The sequence below is a fragment of the Notamacropus eugenii genome, chromosome 7 (assembly GCF_028372415.1).
Source record: "Notamacropus eugenii isolate mMacEug1 chromosome 7, mMacEug1.pri_v2, whole genome shotgun sequence".
Taxonomy (NCBI): domain Eukaryota; kingdom Metazoa; phylum Chordata; class Mammalia; order Diprotodontia; family Macropodidae; genus Notamacropus; species Notamacropus eugenii.
The window spans coordinates 4,318,508-4,336,739 of NC_092878.1; the positions used below are offsets into that span (position 1 = coordinate 4,318,508).

The 18,232-nt window shown below is 38.6% G+C and overlaps 1 protein-coding gene across 1 annotated transcript in view; it reads left to right on the forward strand.

The window, feature by feature from the left end:
* The window catches only part of SHC4 (SHC adaptor protein 4), a 155,825-nt gene that overhangs the window by 104,187 nt on the left and 33,406 nt on the right, over positions 1-18,232 (forward strand). The window contains exons 7-8 of the mRNA XM_072625095.1: positions 2,016-2,067; positions 16,450-16,576. Coding sequence (XP_072481196.1) covers positions 2,016-2,067; positions 16,450-16,576 — 179 coding nt within the window. The remainder of the gene's footprint in view (positions 1-2,015; positions 2,068-16,449; positions 16,577-18,232) is intronic.

The window sequence follows — 18,232 nt, forward strand, 5'->3', positions numbered from 1 at the left end:
GAGAATGGAGTAAGTATTTATATATTGCCTACTAGAAATACTTATAAATATGTATATATTGTCAGGTGGACCACTTAGGTGGTACAGTAGATAGAGTGCTGAGCCTGGAGTCAGAAAGACTCATCTTCCTGAGTTCAAATATGGCCTCAGACACCTACCAGCTGTGCGATCCTGGGCAAGTCACTTAACCCTGTTTGCCTCAGTTTCCTCATCTGAAAAATGAGCTGGAGAAGGAAATGGCAAACCACTCTGGTGTCTTTGCCAAGAAAACGCCAAATGGGGTCATAAAGAGTTGGACGTGACTGAAAAAGAACTAACCAGCAAGAACAACATGTGTCAGGTCCTGTGCTAAGCTCTTTAGAAATATGATCTCATTTAATCTTCACAACAACCCTGCAAAGTAGGTGCTGTTATTATCCCCACTTTACAGTAGAGGAAACTGAGGCAGACAGAGTTTAAGAGATTTGCCCATGGCCACTCAGCTAATAAATATTGGATGCTGGATTTGAACCCTGGGCTTTCTGATTCTATGCTCAGTTGCTCTCTCTACTGTGGTACCAAGAAGAGGCTCCCATTTCACCTCTCTAAACCTCATCTGTACAATTTAGGAGTTGGATTAAAACAGGTCCATGGCTAGATTTCAGGGAGTCTGTGAATTTGGGAGAGAAAAAAAAAAGACTATTTTTACTTACCTCTGACAGAAATTTAGCATTTTCTTTGATTATTAATATAGACAACAATAGGTAAGGGTTCATAGGCTTCACTACCGTACTAGGTTAAGAATTCCTGGCAATTTTATGAATCTATAAAACCCTGCCAGGTAAGTGGTGGGAGTAGAGGGAATAAGCATTTAATAAGCACCTACTATGCATCAAGCCTTGTGCTAAATGCTTCATAGATACTACCTCCTTTGATCCTCACAGCAACCCCAGGAGACAGGTGCTATGGTTATCCCCACGTTACTGTTGAGGGAACTAAGACAGGCAGAGTGACTGTGATTATGTGACTTGCCCAGGGTCACCCAGCCAATAAGTATCTGAGGCTAGATTTGAACTCAGGTCTTCCTGCATCCAGGTCTAGCGCTCTATCCACTGTTACCGAGTTGTCTATCTAGGTAGTGTAGCTCTTATTATCATCTCCATTTCATGGATTAAGACACTAAGACTAAGCTATATAATGTCACCTGCCCAGGCATCACAAGATTATTGATTTAGAGTTAGAAGGAATCTTAAAGAAGACCATCTAGTCCAACTCGCTCATCCTCCCAACTCATAAATAGGTAGGAGGAGAAGTAAGTTGCAAAGCTGGGATTTGAACACAGACCTTCTGACTCCAGGTCTAGGGCTCTTTCCTTTGTACCAAGGTGACATGAGTAATAAGTGTTAGACCTGGAGCTTGAATCCAGGTCTGTCAGCTGCTGGTTTCGTGTTCGTTCTACCATAACCACTTGTATACTGCTTCCTGTGCAAACGTAAACACTCCTCCTGTAGAGCTGTCTTTGAAAAGGATGGGGGCAGAGAGTATATTTAAAAGGTAATCGAACTCCCAGGTAGAGCTGGTTTTCCTAACATGCTTTCACAGAATCAGAGAATCGTTCTAGAGGGGGAAGCCTAAATATACATACATACATACATACATACATACATACATACATACATACACACACACACATATATACATATACAGACATTCTCATACACACATATAAATACATACATACATACACACACACACACACATATGCTCAATGGGCCTAACCTATTCTTTCCCTGTGTTCCAGCCTATTTTCAATGACCTGGCTGGCTCCACATTATTCCTCTCCAAATTATCTACACAGAGAGCAGAAAATGGGGGTTTGCCATGTTCCACATTAGTTTCTATTTCCTTATGTTGTGTCCCAGAAGACAGGACAAACTAGCCTTCAAGTCAATAGTTTTAACCTCCATGTGTGTACTCTGATCTTTTGTAAGTTCTAGGCAATCATTTTAAACATGCTGATTTTCCCTCTTTTGTAGGACACCACAGACTATGTTGCCTACGTAGCTAAAGATCCAGTTAATCAAAGAGGTATGAAAAGAAACTTTGAGATTTTTTCAAGACTTACTACAGTATCTACAAAGTTATAAGCAGCTATCCATCCGATTTTCGTTATGTGCTGTAATAAGCATGAGTACCATAAATTACAGTGGGATATTGCATTGGTTTCTAGGCAATCATACGTGAGTGTGGATGGGAAATATTAACAATAATAAGAGAAAAGATAGAAAAGTATACAAGTGGGATTTCATACCTAGTTATGCCTATGGCCTATAAGTCTATAAAGGAGAAACTACTTTGGCCACTATGGAAATGACTTAGTTGCTGAACCATTTTTGGCACCCAGGGCAAAGAACGTTAAGTGAAACCTGGGGCATGAAGCATGAGATGCATTCTTATATTGACCATGAGAAGAGGTCATTACAGCAGCCCTGTAGAGGTGAGCCTAGGATGGTAAACAGGGTGGTGGGAGGGGAGAAGCTAGGGAGAAGTGATCCGGTTTGCAGGTAGGATGGCGAAGGGAGCATGCCATCTGTTAGCCTCTGAAGTCTACTAATTATGCTTGCTAACTAGTTTTAATAACTGCTGAAAGAGTGAAAGTACTAAACATAATTGTAAATAATTTTTACATTTCACACTTTAAAAATCATTATTTTAAAATTTGCATGCTTTAAAAGTTGGTGCCCTGGGGAGAAGATAGAAAGATGTAGTTGCTCTGACCTAGTTATGGCTCTGCTTGGTTGGCTACTTACTACCCAGGGGGGCAGATAGTTTGACTTTAAGGGTCGAGTCATTAGCTTAAGGTTTTATTCTGTATTATTCTATTGTCCTTTAGCTTGGGCCAAATGCGTGTGTGTATGTGTGTATGTGTGCATGCGCACACATGCATGCATGTGCATGCATGAGCATGTGTGAGAGAAAGAAAGGAAGGGGTGAGAAACAGAGAGATAGACAAAGTTGGACTGGGTTGACAGAATTCTAGATTAGGATGCAGGAAGGTGGTCAAAATCTTCCTACTCCCCCACTCCAAGCTTGGAATTAAAGATCACCTGTTGCTCAAAGGACTACAGGGTTCAGTTCTACTTCTTGGTATATTTTGGATTGTGAGGAAGTCAAGCTTCCTCTTCTACAGATGAAACAAAGGAGGAGCCAAATTAGGTCCTGCCAAAGTATCAAGACTGGAATTCAGAAGAAGACTCCCAGTTAGGTTGGGTTTGTTTTGAGGAACTGATAGAAGGGCAGAGATGGTATTTGTCTTTGTACCTCCAAGACCTGCCATAGTGCATGGCACACAGGGGGTACTTAATAAGTGTTTGCTAAAATGAATTGACTTGGAGGAAGGGAGGAAGAAAACAACTGTGAAACAGATGCTATCTGAGTCAGTCTTAGCCCTGCAACTTCCCTGGAATCCATCCATCAATTCTCTGCAGGCTGCAAGAAAATATCTTGCCCAGGAATTCTGAGCAAGGTGAGTTCTTCAACAGCACGAGCGTCCACACTTCCTCTCAGTCTTGTTTTCTCCTTTCTTCTTCTCTTCCAGCTGCCTTAGTGTTACAAGGGGTGAAAAGGTAGAAGAAATCCCATGCTTGGCAGTACCTGAGATGCAGGCAATACCTATGAAAGGAAGGGGAAAGCAGTGTCTGTTTTATGGAGCCTGGATGAGAAAGCATTAGCAAATCTTTCTTCTGGATTCAAAGTCTTTGCAGAAATACCCTTTGCTCTTTGAGACCTTCCTTACAGGAATGCAGAAGTGCTCTGTAGGATCAGATGTGTCATTTATTATGTGCCATATTTCTCCCACTTCCATAAAACTTAAGAAAAAATACTCCCCAAACCAAACCAAACCAAACCAAAACTTCAGTATTCCAGTGGACCTGAGAAGTCATTTGGGTATTACCTACAATAATTTAGGAGATGACCCCCTGAAGCTTGCCTGTTCTGTGAGGTTTCTGCCCACTTTTGGTCCATCCAACACGCTGGGGGCCTTTGTCAAATTCTCCTAACATTCAGTCCTTTGTCTTCCTTCTTCACGATGTGTTGCAGGCGGCTCAGGCCCACCCTGTGCCTCTTCTTTGCCCTTTGAGCTGTCTGCAACTTCAGTTCTTGAGACACCATACTGTTCTCTGACTCATAGTCATATATCACTGGAGGGCTACTGGGATTAAAAATATGAGCCTTTGTTTCAGAGAGAAGCTTGAGGTCGTTAAAAGAACACTGCAGAATCCCAAAGGCGATCCAATTCTCTGTTCTTCTCTCATTTATTTCTGAGCCTTTCTCCTTGTCCGGCGGCACTGTATCCAAGATGTGATATATTAATAGATGCTCTCCATCCGTTGTTCCTTCAGCTGCATGTCAGAGTCCTGGCAATAGGTACTCTTTGTAGTTCAGTTGTTTCTCAGTCATGTCTGACTCTTCATGATCCTCTCTGGGCTTTTCTTGACAGAGACACTGGAGTGATTTGCCATTTCCTTCTCTAGCTCATTTTCAAGATGAGGAAACTGAGGCCACCAGGGTTCAGTGACTTGCCCAGGGTCACACCGCTAGTAAGTATCTTAGGCTAGATTTGAACTGAGACCATTGTGACTCCAGGCCCAGAGTTTACCATCCAGCTGCCAGTTAGGCATTCTTTATCCATTCACTTTTGTAAGGACAAATTCTTCTGAGCGCTTATAGAGCTCATTTAGGAGACTGCTATGTTTGTCTGCAAACAGGACCTTATCAACTGTGGGGGATCTATTTCTGACTTGGACACTGCATTGGATGGCTGTTGCTGGTGAGCATGAACCACAATGGGGCTCTAATATCCTAATCCAGATGTACTTACAGACAAAGTGGAAATAGCATTAAAAACACAAAAATGGGAAAAACAGTTGAATTAGGCCAAGTACAAATAGAAACCATCTATACTAGAAGTGAGATAATGAAAGTGGGGGAAGTTAATGAATTGATTTTGAGACTATCTGAAGGAGAGGAAGATATCAAAAGTGTGGGAAAAATACTTGGAATTATCACCAAAAAAAAGATGACTTGAGAGAGGATGAACAACTCTTATATCTCCTTTCCCATCTATAAAAAAATATTTTTGAAGAATCATCTACTCATGCATTGAGAACTTCCTTGATGAGGGTATTCCAAGGGAGCAGGTACTCTTTCAGAAATAATACTTCATAGAAGATGGATCACAGAAGATCACATACTTAATGGGAAGATGCAGAAAATACAGGATCCCGTTGTACTCACCGTTTGTGAACTATAAAAAAGCTTTTGATTAAGTGGAGTAGAATGGTGTCTTAAAAGCCTTTCCTGCAGCAAGGCATATGTCAAAGTTAATAGTAGATTCCTTGAAAGATATAACAGGGATAACCTTGTTTGAAGGCCTTAATATCAAGGATGAAAAAGGGAGGTCCATGTTTACCAAAGGTTTGTGCCACTGATGTTAAAAAAAAACCAAAACAACCAAATTAATCCCTTCCCTTTCTCAACAATCCTCCACCGAAGCTTCTCAGAGAAGAATGTAATTTGTCACTGGCAAAAACAGAAAAAAGGATGAAATCAAAGGAGCATCAAGATGTCTATGATGGGGGACAGAGATAGGTAGCCAGGATTCTCTCCTTGCTTCTCTTGTCTTCAGGGATTGTCATCCTCTAGGTACTTCCCCACTTAGGAGAAAGAAACCAGTAGTGAGTTGAGACTTTAGCCCCTATTTAGTTCTTCTTTCCTGGAACCAAGAGAGTGTTTAAATCCTAAACCTGAAACTTAAAAGGATAGGAAATCCTAGATGTAAATGTGTCTTTCTAATCACCTTTATCATCATCGTTGAACTTTTATTGATGATCTATTATGAAGTCCTAGGTACTTGGAATTCAGAAAGGTATCAAGACACTGGCACAAGATCCTTACCCAACCTTAGAGTCAGGAAGATGTGAGTTTCAATTCACCTCTGTCTATATGACACTATATACACTATACACTGACTTCCATCCCCAACTCTCTGAGACACTAAGTTGAACAACTGTTGCTGATCTGCATTGATAGTGGGCGTTTCCTCACTGGAGAATTCCCTACCCAGTGAAATCATGGGTCTAGTTTAAAAAAAAAAGGAGTTTGTAATCTACTATGGAAGAAGGCATAAGTACATAAAAATTCCAAACTCCAAATAACATTGTTAAGTGGCCAATAAATAAATGCACTAAGTACCAGACGAGTAGTGTAGGAATAAATTCTATTGGGGTTCAGGGAGACTGTGATCTGCAGGCTGAAGCAAGTGAAAAAGGCTTCATGGAAAAGGTGAGACTTGAGCTAGACCTTGGAAAAGAGAGGGATGGGGAGGATATTCTAGATGATGAGAGAAAGCAATGAAGTACAAATGTACATGTCATGTTTGGGAAACAGTACAACTTGCCAAGAATGGTGATTTCCCATCAAAGAGGATTGGAATAAAGTCAGAAAGGTAGGTGATGGAGCCATAACTCAGGGCAGGATGGCATCGGTTTTGCCTCAGGCACTGACATCCAAGGGTATGTACTTTCCCCCTCAAGACTACACTTCCTGATGAATCAGAAACAATTATTGCAATGTTTTGCAGTCCTTTGCTCCCTTACATCCCTTATGTCTGGAGCTTGGGTTGAAAGTTAGGTTCCAGAACTGCTCATAAAAGCAGGGTCATGAGTTAAAGGAGGCTGGGGAATCTAGGAGTGTAGTAGGTAGGCTTAAAGTCAGGAAAAGCTGATCTTGAACCCTACCTCAGACATTTAACTAGCTGTGTGACCCTGGGAAAGTCATTTAACCACTCCTTATCGGTAAAACTGGGATAATGGCAACAGTCTCACAAGATTGTGGTAAGGATCAAATGAGATTAATATATGTAAAGTGTTTTGCTCCTTGAAGGTGGGAAATGTTTTTTGTTTTTTTTTTTGTATCCTCAGCTCTTAGCACAATGCCTGGCACATAGCAGGTGTTTAATAAGTATTTATTGATTGATTGAAACAAAACATCACATAATTGGCAGCTGTTATTATTACTGGGGGAAAGGATTGGGTCATCCTGTTTTCAGCATGATTTCATCCTTTTTCAGGCATTCTCTATGGGGTCTGCTTGAACTATCCGTCTGTACCCCACCCCCCAGGATTCCTAGTTAGAACTTTGATAAGTAGAGACCTGACTTTTGCCTTTAAAAGCCTTGGCTTCAAAAACCAGGCTAAAGAGTCTGGACTTTATTTCATGAGTAATGTGGATCTCACATTCAGTGTGTAGGGGGAGAGCTGTGTGGAGCATGCGAGATGGGGCGAAGCAGTCATTTAGGAAGATTACTCTGTACCATAATAGAGAGAACGGGAACAAGGAGACCAATTAAAAAGCAATTGCAGTAGTTGAGGTAGGAGGTGATAGGTAACCATGGGAATGAAAAGGAAGGAGTGGATTGAAAAGAGCATTCAAAAGAAAAATCATCTTTATGCCCTTCTGTCTCTCTCACAAGTGCATGAAATGTTGATTAACATAGAATTCCAGTCCCTTAGTGGCCAGAATAATAACCTTTAGGCCATATTAAAATTGACCCACACCTTTCTATTTCTCCGGTATTTGTGTCAGCTGTACTGGTGACATTATTCACTGTCATGGAGGAAGACTGGCTTATCCATAGGCTGACCTCTGCCCACATGGGGCAAGAGGTTGATGAAAGGGGTGTGGAACATACAAAAGGCATACTAATCCCACAGCACCACCTAATGGCTGACTTTAAAACCCAGTTTTTCTGGATTCCTAATGAGAATTGGGATTTTTAAAGAAATAGTTTTTTTTTAACATCAGACCTAGTTCCTTGAACCAACAAAACAATTCTTGGTCCCTCCCCCCTCCAACACACTAAATTATGAAGAAAGGGGAAATTTTTGTTATATGAACTAGCTCTCTGGGAAGGGGAAAGGGTAAAGATACAAGGGAAGATGCAAGCAATGTAAAGACAAAAGATACCAAGAACATTTATTTTAAAAATAAATAGAAAAACAAAAATAGGGTTGATTTCTAGATGACAATCATCTCCTTAAAGCTGGAAGGGATCTTAGAGGTCATCTATCAACATTCTTCAGTTTATAAATGAAGAAACTGAAGCCCAGAGAGGTCACAAGGTAATAAGTATAATTAAGGGTCAGAGTCAGAACTTGAACCCAAACCCTTTAAACTTGTAATCCAGTGCCTTTTTCTACTACACATCAGCCCTGACCTCCAAGACTAGACTGTTGAGTTTGCTTAGCTGCAAGACAGGTGAGAGGAGTCAGGAAAAATGCCTGGACATGGCACCCACAGCTCAGGCCTCAGACAGTAGTTCTGTAGTAACACTGTCAAATGGAACTCTAATTTGGGAATTTCTGTTTAAGACCCTATACTCCTAATACTTCTATGGGTTGCTCCTCTCTCCTCACATTTATGGACCTGAGAAATCTCGAGTTTGCTTTCTGTTTCCCAAGGAAGACTTTTGGCTCATGACTTTTTACTGGTAAATAGGCTAACTGGATTTTAAGACACCATTCTATTTGACCAGAGTAACTCGCCATCCAGGGTGCACTCACGGTCCTGAGCTGTCCTCTGGGTTTATACTATCTGTCAAACCAACAAGCATTCATTAAAAGCCAATTATATATCAGGTGCCAGGGTAAAAATACAAAAATGCTACAGTACATGCCCTCAAGGAACTTATATTCCTGCTGGAGAAATACAACATGTTCACAGCTGAGTAAGAAAAAGGATATGTACAAAATAAATCCATAGTTATGGAGTAGCACTGATGACTTGAAGAACCAGGAAAAGCCTCATGAAGAAGGCAGCATTTGAGCAGTCCTGAAATCAACAATATTTAGTGAATATTTAGTTAATATTCATATCATTAGTGTAAGAATGGGGTGAAGGTGGGAAGAAATTTGGGGAAGAAATGTTAAATATAAATAGAAGATACAGCCCTTGTTCTCAAAGAACTTATTTAATTAAGAAGACTATTTATACTTTTTGCCCAGAAGTCTTTTAATAAATGTTGAATGAAGAAACAAATGGAAAACTGTGTTACTTAAAAAGTTTAGGAGACATAGTTTCTAGGTAAATGGCCATTTTATTAATAATACTAGCATTTTATTAATGAAAGGAATAGTCATTTGGCCCTCTCTCTTGGACCAAAGATAATCCTGGCAGTAGGTTCAGGTCTTATATGCCCTTGGAAGAGTGGGTGTTTCAGAGGGTGACAATCAACTCTGATTGGTTAACAATTAATGATTGCTGGACCTAGTCTAATGAGGGACTGGGAAAGTGAGAACATGTCAGTCTTGGACACAGAGACTTTTTCTACACCCAGACCACCCACAGCTTTGGGCAATGTAAACAGAAGATCTACTTCCACCCGAATTAGCTTGAGTAGAACACCGGGGGCAAGAATTCATTTTAGATTAAAGTCTGATCTAGGTAGGTAGAGTAGCAATACTTAGGATGAGGAGAATGTTAATTCTATTTTCTATCAACCCAGTCCTTGAGAGACTGATCTTTGGACAAGGAAATAGGACAGGGAAAAAAGCATGGGTCTCCCCAAAGTTAAAAATTAGTTATTAATTTATAAGAGAGAAATAATAATTTCTCTCTCAAATAAAGAACATTTTGGTATAGTAGTAGCATGGCATGAAACGAAAATGAAAGTATCCAGAAAGAGTGCCAACATGTTCTTGAGAGAGACAACATTGTGTGGGGCTAGAGTGTTGTCTTTGGCTCATGAAGATCTAGACTCAGATCCTGCCTCTGATACTGACTAGTTATTTGACCATAGGCCAGTCTTTGAGCCTCAGGCATGTCTTTTAAGCTCTATCTACTTAATTGTGAGATATGAGAGAGGAAGGGAGTTCCAACACTGAATACATTATAAATCCTTGAACATCTGAGTTAGGTAGGATCATTCCTTTAGGGTTAGATAGGAAAAAGTATGCTTCCAGGGAAACAGGACTTCTTTGCAAAGATGTTCATGGTGATGAACATGTGTTCCTTATTCTAATAAATTAAAAATTTAATTTTGTTCATTTCCTAAAGAAAACATAGCAGTAGTTGTGTTATCCAATTGCTTTTCCAGCTTCTTCAGCGAAGATGAGTTTGTAATCTTTACTTAAAGCCCTTGTGCATAGACAAAATCCTAAGGGTCAGAGAAAGTAGTCTACAAGAAGATGATTTAGAAAAATATTAGAAGTAAGGCAATGAAAATGTTAATAGCTCGTAGAATTTTTAAAACTAGAAGTTGAATTTAGAGGTTATTCTAATCTAACCTTTTCACTTTTACAGATGAGGAAACAGGTCTTGAAGGTTAAATATTTGCCCAAGGTCATAAAATAATAAGTAGCTAACAGAATCCTTGGTTTGAGTTGAAGGAAAAGTCTATTAGATTCATAGAATGTTCAATTTTGGAGATAAAAGTCATCCAGTGAAAGCCTCTCATTGTACAGTTATGGAAACCAATCTTACAAGGAAGCCAATAGCAAAGGTAGATTTTTTTACAATTACCCTTTGGGGACCAAAGATGTACACTGATAGAGATAATGTTAAAACATTTAATTCAATTCAACAAGCATGCCTTAAGTGCCTACTATTGAACAAAACCCTGTGCTAGGTGAAAACAGCTCTTATGGAACTCACACTTTCTGTATTTCTAATTGGATTTCCACAATCATGGCAATAGATTTAACTCCCAATCCTATGTCAAAACCTAAGATTTTTTTTTTTTTAAATGGAGTCAAGGAGCAGGAAATTTCAATGACTAAGTGACTAGAAGCTTATTGGTTGATTTCACACACCATCTGTGTGCTGGATGCTGAATGATGTAGATTTGCTTTTAGAATTAGAATGAATTGAAATTAATTCAGTTATGAGAATTTTGCAACTCTCCTTGAGTTAAATGGAAATACCCTGAAGTTTTGCGAAATGAAAATTGGAAAACATTTGTGAGAGCTACTGTTCTCAAATTCCATGAAAGTTAGATGTGGTGACTTCTTTTCTATATGACTACAATCTTTATCAATGCAAAGTGAAGTTTAAAATTGTGGGCCTAGAAGGGACCTTGGAAGTCATGTCATCTAATGTCCTGCTTGTTGGTCAGATTGCAATTAAAGATCACCTCAGAAAGATAAATGTCCATGCTTTTCTTTAGGTATGCAAAAAGATCATACAATTTCCTTGATGATATTTCCAATGCCTGACATTTTCTAGAGGTAGAGACTATGGAGAGAACTTAGAGAACATTTAATTCATTCTTCTCATTTAACAGATGAGAAACTAAGGTCTAAAGGAGTAATCCCATGACCTAGTATAATGCCTAGAACATAGGAAATGGCTAATAAATACTTACGGAATGTACTGACTTAACCCAAGTTCCAGAGACTAGAACCCACTTCTCTCAACTTCCAGACCAGTATGCTTTTTACTGATATCCCTCAATTTAGGAAGTTAACCTATAATCAATACCTTCTTCCTTGGTCTACCTAGATATACTTTAAGCTCATTCCATCTTTTCCTATCCTCCAATAATAACTAGCAGCTCATGATGCCATGTTCTTTCAAATATTCAGCACGTTCTCCCTTGTTCTTCAAATTCCAAACAACATATATTAATACTCTTTAGTCTTTTCTCATAAGGTCTATTATCTGAACCTTGAATTATCTTACTAAACTAGTTGGCATTCTTTCCAAATTATTCATACCATACTTCAGTTTTTGTAAATCTTTTTTAAAAATTTATTTATATTTCATTTCCCCCCAGTTATATGTTAAAACAATTTTGAACATTCATTTTTAAAACTTTGGGTTTCAGTTCTCTCCCTTCCTCCCTTCCCACCTCTCCTCATTGAGAAGGCAAGCAGTTCGATATAGGTTATACATGTGTAGTCATGAAAACATTTCATAATAGTCATGTTGTAAAACAAAACATAGTCCAAAAACAAACAAAAACCTTCAAGAAAAATAAGAAAGCTTAAAAAAAGTGTGCTTCAATCTGTATTCAGACACCGTCAGTTCTTTCTCTGGACTTGGATAGCATTTTTCATCATAAGTTCTTCAGAGCTGTTTTGGATCATTGCATTGCTGAGAATAGCTAAGTCATTCACAGCTGAACATCTTATAATTTTGCCATTACTTTGTACACAGTATATCTCACTTTGCATCAGCTCATGTAAGTCCAGGCTTTTCTGAGAGCATGTTGCTCATCATTTCTTACAGCACAAAGTATTCCACATAATCACATACCACAATTTGTTCAACTATTCCTCAATTGTTGGGCATCTCCTCAATTATCAGTTCTTTGCCACTTGAAAAGAGTTACTATAAATATTTTTGTACCTATAAGTACTTTTCCTTTTTGTTTTTTATTTCTTTTGGGATACAGACCTAGTAGTGGTATTGCTAGGTCAAAGGATTTGATGGCTCTTTGGGCATGGTTCCAAATTGCTCTATAGAATGGCTGAATCAATTCACAACTCTACCAACAGTGTATTAGTGTCTTATTTTTCCCACATCTCCTCCAACACTGCTCATTTTCGTTTTCTGTCCTATTAGTCAATCTAATAGATATGAGATAGTACCTCAGAATTGTTTCAATTTACCTTTCTTCAATCAACATTGAATTAGAGCATTTTTTCATATGGTTATAGATAGCTTTGATTTCTTTATATGAAAACTGTTCATATCTTTTGATCATTTGTCAGTTAGGGAATGGCTCTTATTTTTAAAAAATTTGACTCAGTTCTTTATATGTTTGAGAAACGAGGTCTTTCAGAGAAACTTGCTTCAAATTTTTTTCACAGTTACTATTGTTAACTGTATTTCCCTCCATCCTATTGCCCCCCCATCTATTCTTTTCTCTTTCCTTTCACCCTGTTCTTCCTCAAATGTGTTTTGTTTCTGACTCCCCACTCCCCCCTTATTATCTGCTTCCTTCTCTTATCCCCTTCCCCTTCTACTTTCCTGTAGGGTAAGATAGATTTCTATACTGAATTGAGTATGTATGTTATTCTCTCTTTGATCCAATTTTGATAAGTAAGATTCACTTACTCCCCCTCTTCTTCCCCCTCTTCCCCTCTAATGAGAAAGCTTTTTCTTGCCTCTTTTATGTAAGATAATTTACCCCATTCAACCTCTCTCTTTCTCTTCCAGTACTTTCCTCTTTTATCCCTTAATTTTAATTTTTTAAGATATCATCCTTACATATTCAACTCATATCTGTGCCCTCTATCTGTCTGTACTCCTTCTAGCTGCCCTAATCATGAGAAAGTTTTATAAATTACAAGTACCATCTTCCCATGTAGGAATGTGAACAGTTTAACTTTATTGATTCCCTTATGATTTCCTTTTTCTATTTACCTTTTTCATGCTTCTCTTGAGTCTTGTATTTGAAAGTCAAATTTTCTATTCAGTTCTAGTCTTTTCATCAAGAATGCTTGAAAGTCCTCTATTTCATTGAGTATCCATCCCTTCCCCCACCCCTGAAGGATTATACTCAGTTTTGGTGGGTAGGTAATTCTTGTTTGTAATCCTAGCTCCTTTGCCCTTCAGAATGTTTTATTACAAGCCCTCCAATCCTTTAATGTGGAAGCTGCTAAATCTTGTGTTATCCCGACTGTGGCTCTGAGCTATTTGTATTGTTTCTTTCTGGCTACTTGCAATAGTTTCTCCTTAACCTGGCTGCTGTGAGATTTGGCTATAATATTCCTGGGAATTTTCATTTTGGGATCTCTTGCAGGAGGTGATTGGTAGAGTCTTTTGATTTCTATTTTACCCTCTGGTTCTAGAATATCAGGGCAGTTTTCTTTGATAATTTCTTGACAGGTGATGTCTAAGACTCTTTTTTTGGGCATGGCTTTCAGGTAGTTTGATAATTTTTAAATTATCTCTCCTGGATCTATTTTCCAGGTCAGTGGTTTTTCAAATGAGATATTTCACATTGTCTTCTCTATTTTCATTCTTTTTATTTTGTTTGATTGTTTCTTGATGTCTCATAAAGTCATTGGCCTCCATTTGCTCAAATCTACTTTTTAAGGGTTTTTTTTCTTCAGTGAATTTTTGTGCCCCTTTTTCTATTTGGTTAATTCTGCTTTTTATGTCATTCTTCTCCTCATTGTTTTTTGGACCTCTTTTACCATTTGGTCTAGTATGCTTTTTAAGGTGTTATTTTCTCCAGATTTTTCTGTGTCTCCTTTACCAAGCTGTAGACTTGTTTTTCATGATTTTCTTGAATCACTCTAATATCTCTTCCCAATTTTCCTCTACCTCTCTTACTTTATTTTCAAAATACTTGAGACTAATTCATATTTTTTCTTTGAGGCTTCAGGTGTAGGAGCTTTGCCTTTATTATCTTCTTCTGAGTGTGTTTTGACCTTCCTTGTTATCATGGTAACTTTCTATAGTAAGATTATTTTTCTCTTGTTTGCTCATTTTCCCAGCCTATTTTTTGATTTTTAAGTCTTTGTTAAAGTAGGTCTCAGTTTCCAAGTGGAGGGTGCACTATCCCAAGCTGCAGGGGATTTGTGCAGTCATTTTCAGAGATACTTCTAGAGATTTGTAAGTTTTCAGTTTTACCAAGGTGGTATGATCTAAGGGGAGATATGTTTACTACTTTCTCAGTCTCTGTTCTGGTCCATCAATGACCACGAGCCCTCTTTTCAGTCCTAGAACTGTGAGAAGGGTCTTCCCCCACTGCAGCCATAAGTTCTGGTGTTCTAGTGCTCCTCCTTGCTCTGTGACTATCACCCAGGACTGTGACCTAGAGCTGAGTATGGGCAAAGCAACATTCCTGCCTCTGTGCTAGCAAAGAGACCCTTGTAATCTCCTTCTGACCAGTTGTTGAACCTCCTTACTGTCAATACACTGAGAGATGCAAAGACAGCTGCTATTGTTGATGATTCAGTGACTCCTAAGGCATGCTACTAGTTTTCTGAGGCCAGGTCTGAGCTGGCATGGCCTGTGCTGGGCTGTATTCCACTCTTACCCAGACATGATTGACCTTTCCTACTGACCTTTTAAGTCACCTTTGGCTGGGAAATCATTTCATCCTGTCCTTTTGTGAGTTCTGTTGCTCCAGGAATTGTTTTATGGCATTATTTTGGGGGACAGCTCAGGTGAATTGCTACCTTTTCTCCACAATCTTCTGTACTTCAGTTTTAGTTAAACACTTCATCTGTAAAACACCAGACTCAAGAGAGTGCCTTGTTTAATAAAGGTCAGTGGTAAACATGGAGGGAAGATTAACTCAGTTCTTAGGTAATGAACTCTTGTTTATACATCCCAGTAACCTGCTTGCTTTTTAACCTTCAAGCATATAGCTAATTTGTATTTAATAGTGTTCCATAGCTGCCTTCATCCTCTTCTGCTTGTGCAGAGCTAGTCCTATACCTATAACTTCTTTTTTCAAATATATAAAATGGATTCTTCAAAGATCCTAGAACAGACAATTATTATCCAATTGGAGCTTGAATTTTATAGCACTGAATACCAGAAGAACAGTGAGAAATGTTACATTGATTTATGCAAGTCACATGTTCATTCCACACCCGTTTCTCCTGCTGGAAAAGAAGCATAAGAAAACCAGACCCAAGAGCAAAATTCATAAAATACCTTGAGATATTTAGATGGAGTGCTTCAGGAATTTTTAAAACACCATGTGTTTTTTATGATTCTCAAAGACGTGCCTACAGCATGTACCAGGTATGCCAACACACCTGAGCACACCTGGCCTACATTGTGTCCACCAGAGTCTTCAGTACCTGGTCATGGTGTGAAGGTGAACTTGAGTTCTCAAAGACTATACCAGTGTAGCATGAGCTCTGCCAAACTTTGAGGATGGTCCTGGCAAGAGACTACACTTGGAGAACCAGTCTAATGAAATCTGGAGAGGCTACTCACAAGAAGGTTAATCACCAGGTGATGCTGGGGTTTTTGGCCACAGCAATTCACAAAAACTATGTGTTAAGGTGTGAAGAGGTAGAAATTACACCAATTATAGTGTCATATGATCTGAGAGCCAGAGCTTGAAGGGCACTCACTGTCATCTGGTCCAACTCCCTCATTTTATGGATGAGGAAACTGAGACCCATAGAGGTTCAGTGACTTGTCTGAAATTGAACAGGTAACAAGCACAGAGCAGAGAAAGAATTCCTGTGCTGGCAAAATTATGTATTCCTGAAGGATGGAAGTAAGTATGCTTTAATGGAGTGTGATGCTTCAGTATGAACTGAAATATGTGGTATTCATTATAACCTTTTAGAGATGAAAGGAGCTTATGGAAACTCAAGAAAAAGAGAGAGTCTTACTTACCTAGAGATTTCTTCTGATAATATTATGAATTAATGTTTCCTCTCTTATAGAAGACCCCTAGTAATGTACTCTTTTTTTCACTCTCTCTTGTAGCCTGCCACATATTGGAATGTCCCAGTGGAACGGCTCAAGATGTCATAAATACCATAGGGCAGGCTTTTGAACTCCGATTTAAAGAGTATTTGAAAAATCCTTCTTCTTTGAACATTCCCAGTGAGAGGTCAGCCAAGTGTTCTGTAACTGTTTGACTTACTGTGTTCTGCTTTTCTCTCCGATAAAATGTGGCTTACGTCGAGTGGCTCACAAACAATGTGTTTTATATTTTTTCCATACGTGAAGGTGTTGGATCAGACACAAAGGGGGATTTCTAATTCTTCTTCAGTATATACTCACTTCATATTATTTTGCAGTTTTGTGAACAAGGTGGTAGACTCTAATTTAATCCAGATGCCATATTTTTTAATAGCTTAATTTTAAAAAATCAACAAATCCTCCCATTTTCCCTCTTTATCCCCCATGTTCTTTTACATAGCAGTTAAAAACTCAAGAACCAAGAAGCAAGGAACAGGAACAAAACGTTAGGAATCAACACTTCCTGTTGGCCTGATAATCCATAATAATAAGGAACAGATGAGATAATGTATACAAAGTACTTTGCAAGTCTTAAAGCTATATCAACATGAACTATAATATGAAGTATGTGCCTTATATTTGCACAGTAATATTCAGTTTTCTGAGAGTTTTCATCTCCATTACTTCTGCATTCTGCAAAGTTAAAAAAAAATCAGTTCCTTCTAAACTGTGTCTCCAGTTGAACAGGTTGTGATGGAAAGATCTAGTCATGCTATCCATGGCTCAGCAACTTGGAATGGAAAAAATCTTTCTGTCCTGTCAGATGCTACCATATGTGGAACAGGACATGAGCCTGGGTATCTCATCATCTAAGCTTAAGAAAGTAAATTCTCAGGCCCTTTTATATGTAGGGTTTTCCCTATAATCTGTCACTTTCATTCTTGTTCAAATAAACCCTGGTATGAAAAATTTTCCTTTCGAAAGAAGCAGCAAGGGAGTGTAAGAACCCCCTGGTCTTTAGTTTGTTACAGGAGGACAGATGCATGTTAATCAATGCTAGTGTTCTGTTGGAGTGTAAAAAGCCCAGGTGGCGTGTCCTGTCAGTGACATCACGTAGGTCTAAAGCAGATTAGATTTATTGTTTTTCTTTAAAAAAACAACACAAAACTTTTACTCACTCCCATTTGGAGAAAAATGCGTTTGTTTTTGCACCCTTCTTTAATTTAAAAACAAATGCATGTTTATATAAATCCTATCCACATGTCACATCTGGTTTTAATATTTCTTTATAAACCCTATATACTTCATCCAGATTTATGCCGACAAGATAACTGGCTATAGTTCCCACATTTTTCTTATTTTGATTTAATGAACTGAGCTAGGCTTTCTACTGAAAGAACCATATTGGTTCTTTGGACAAAGCATTTTAGAAAGAGACTGACAGCATTCTTCTGGAACACTAAATGCCCTGGAGCATCTCAGAAAGCCTTTATGTTCTTATGTTTTTTATGACAAAATGCCCACCCTTGAAAGAGTTTTGATTTTTAATAATTAACAGAAGAAAGTGTGAAACATCATTTGCTGTAGCACCATTTGTTGGCTGTCATCATTTCAAGAACCCAGTGAAAGCTAAAGAATTCAAACATCTGAATTTTTCCATTTGACTGTTTGGCACAGTGTCAGGAAGGCTATAGATTTATAGATGCCTTCTTTCATTCAAAAACATTCGTTCAGCTGTTGTGTGCAAAAACACTTTGTGAGGTGCTCAATTCTCAGAGCAAAACCTGTTTATACAAATAACAAG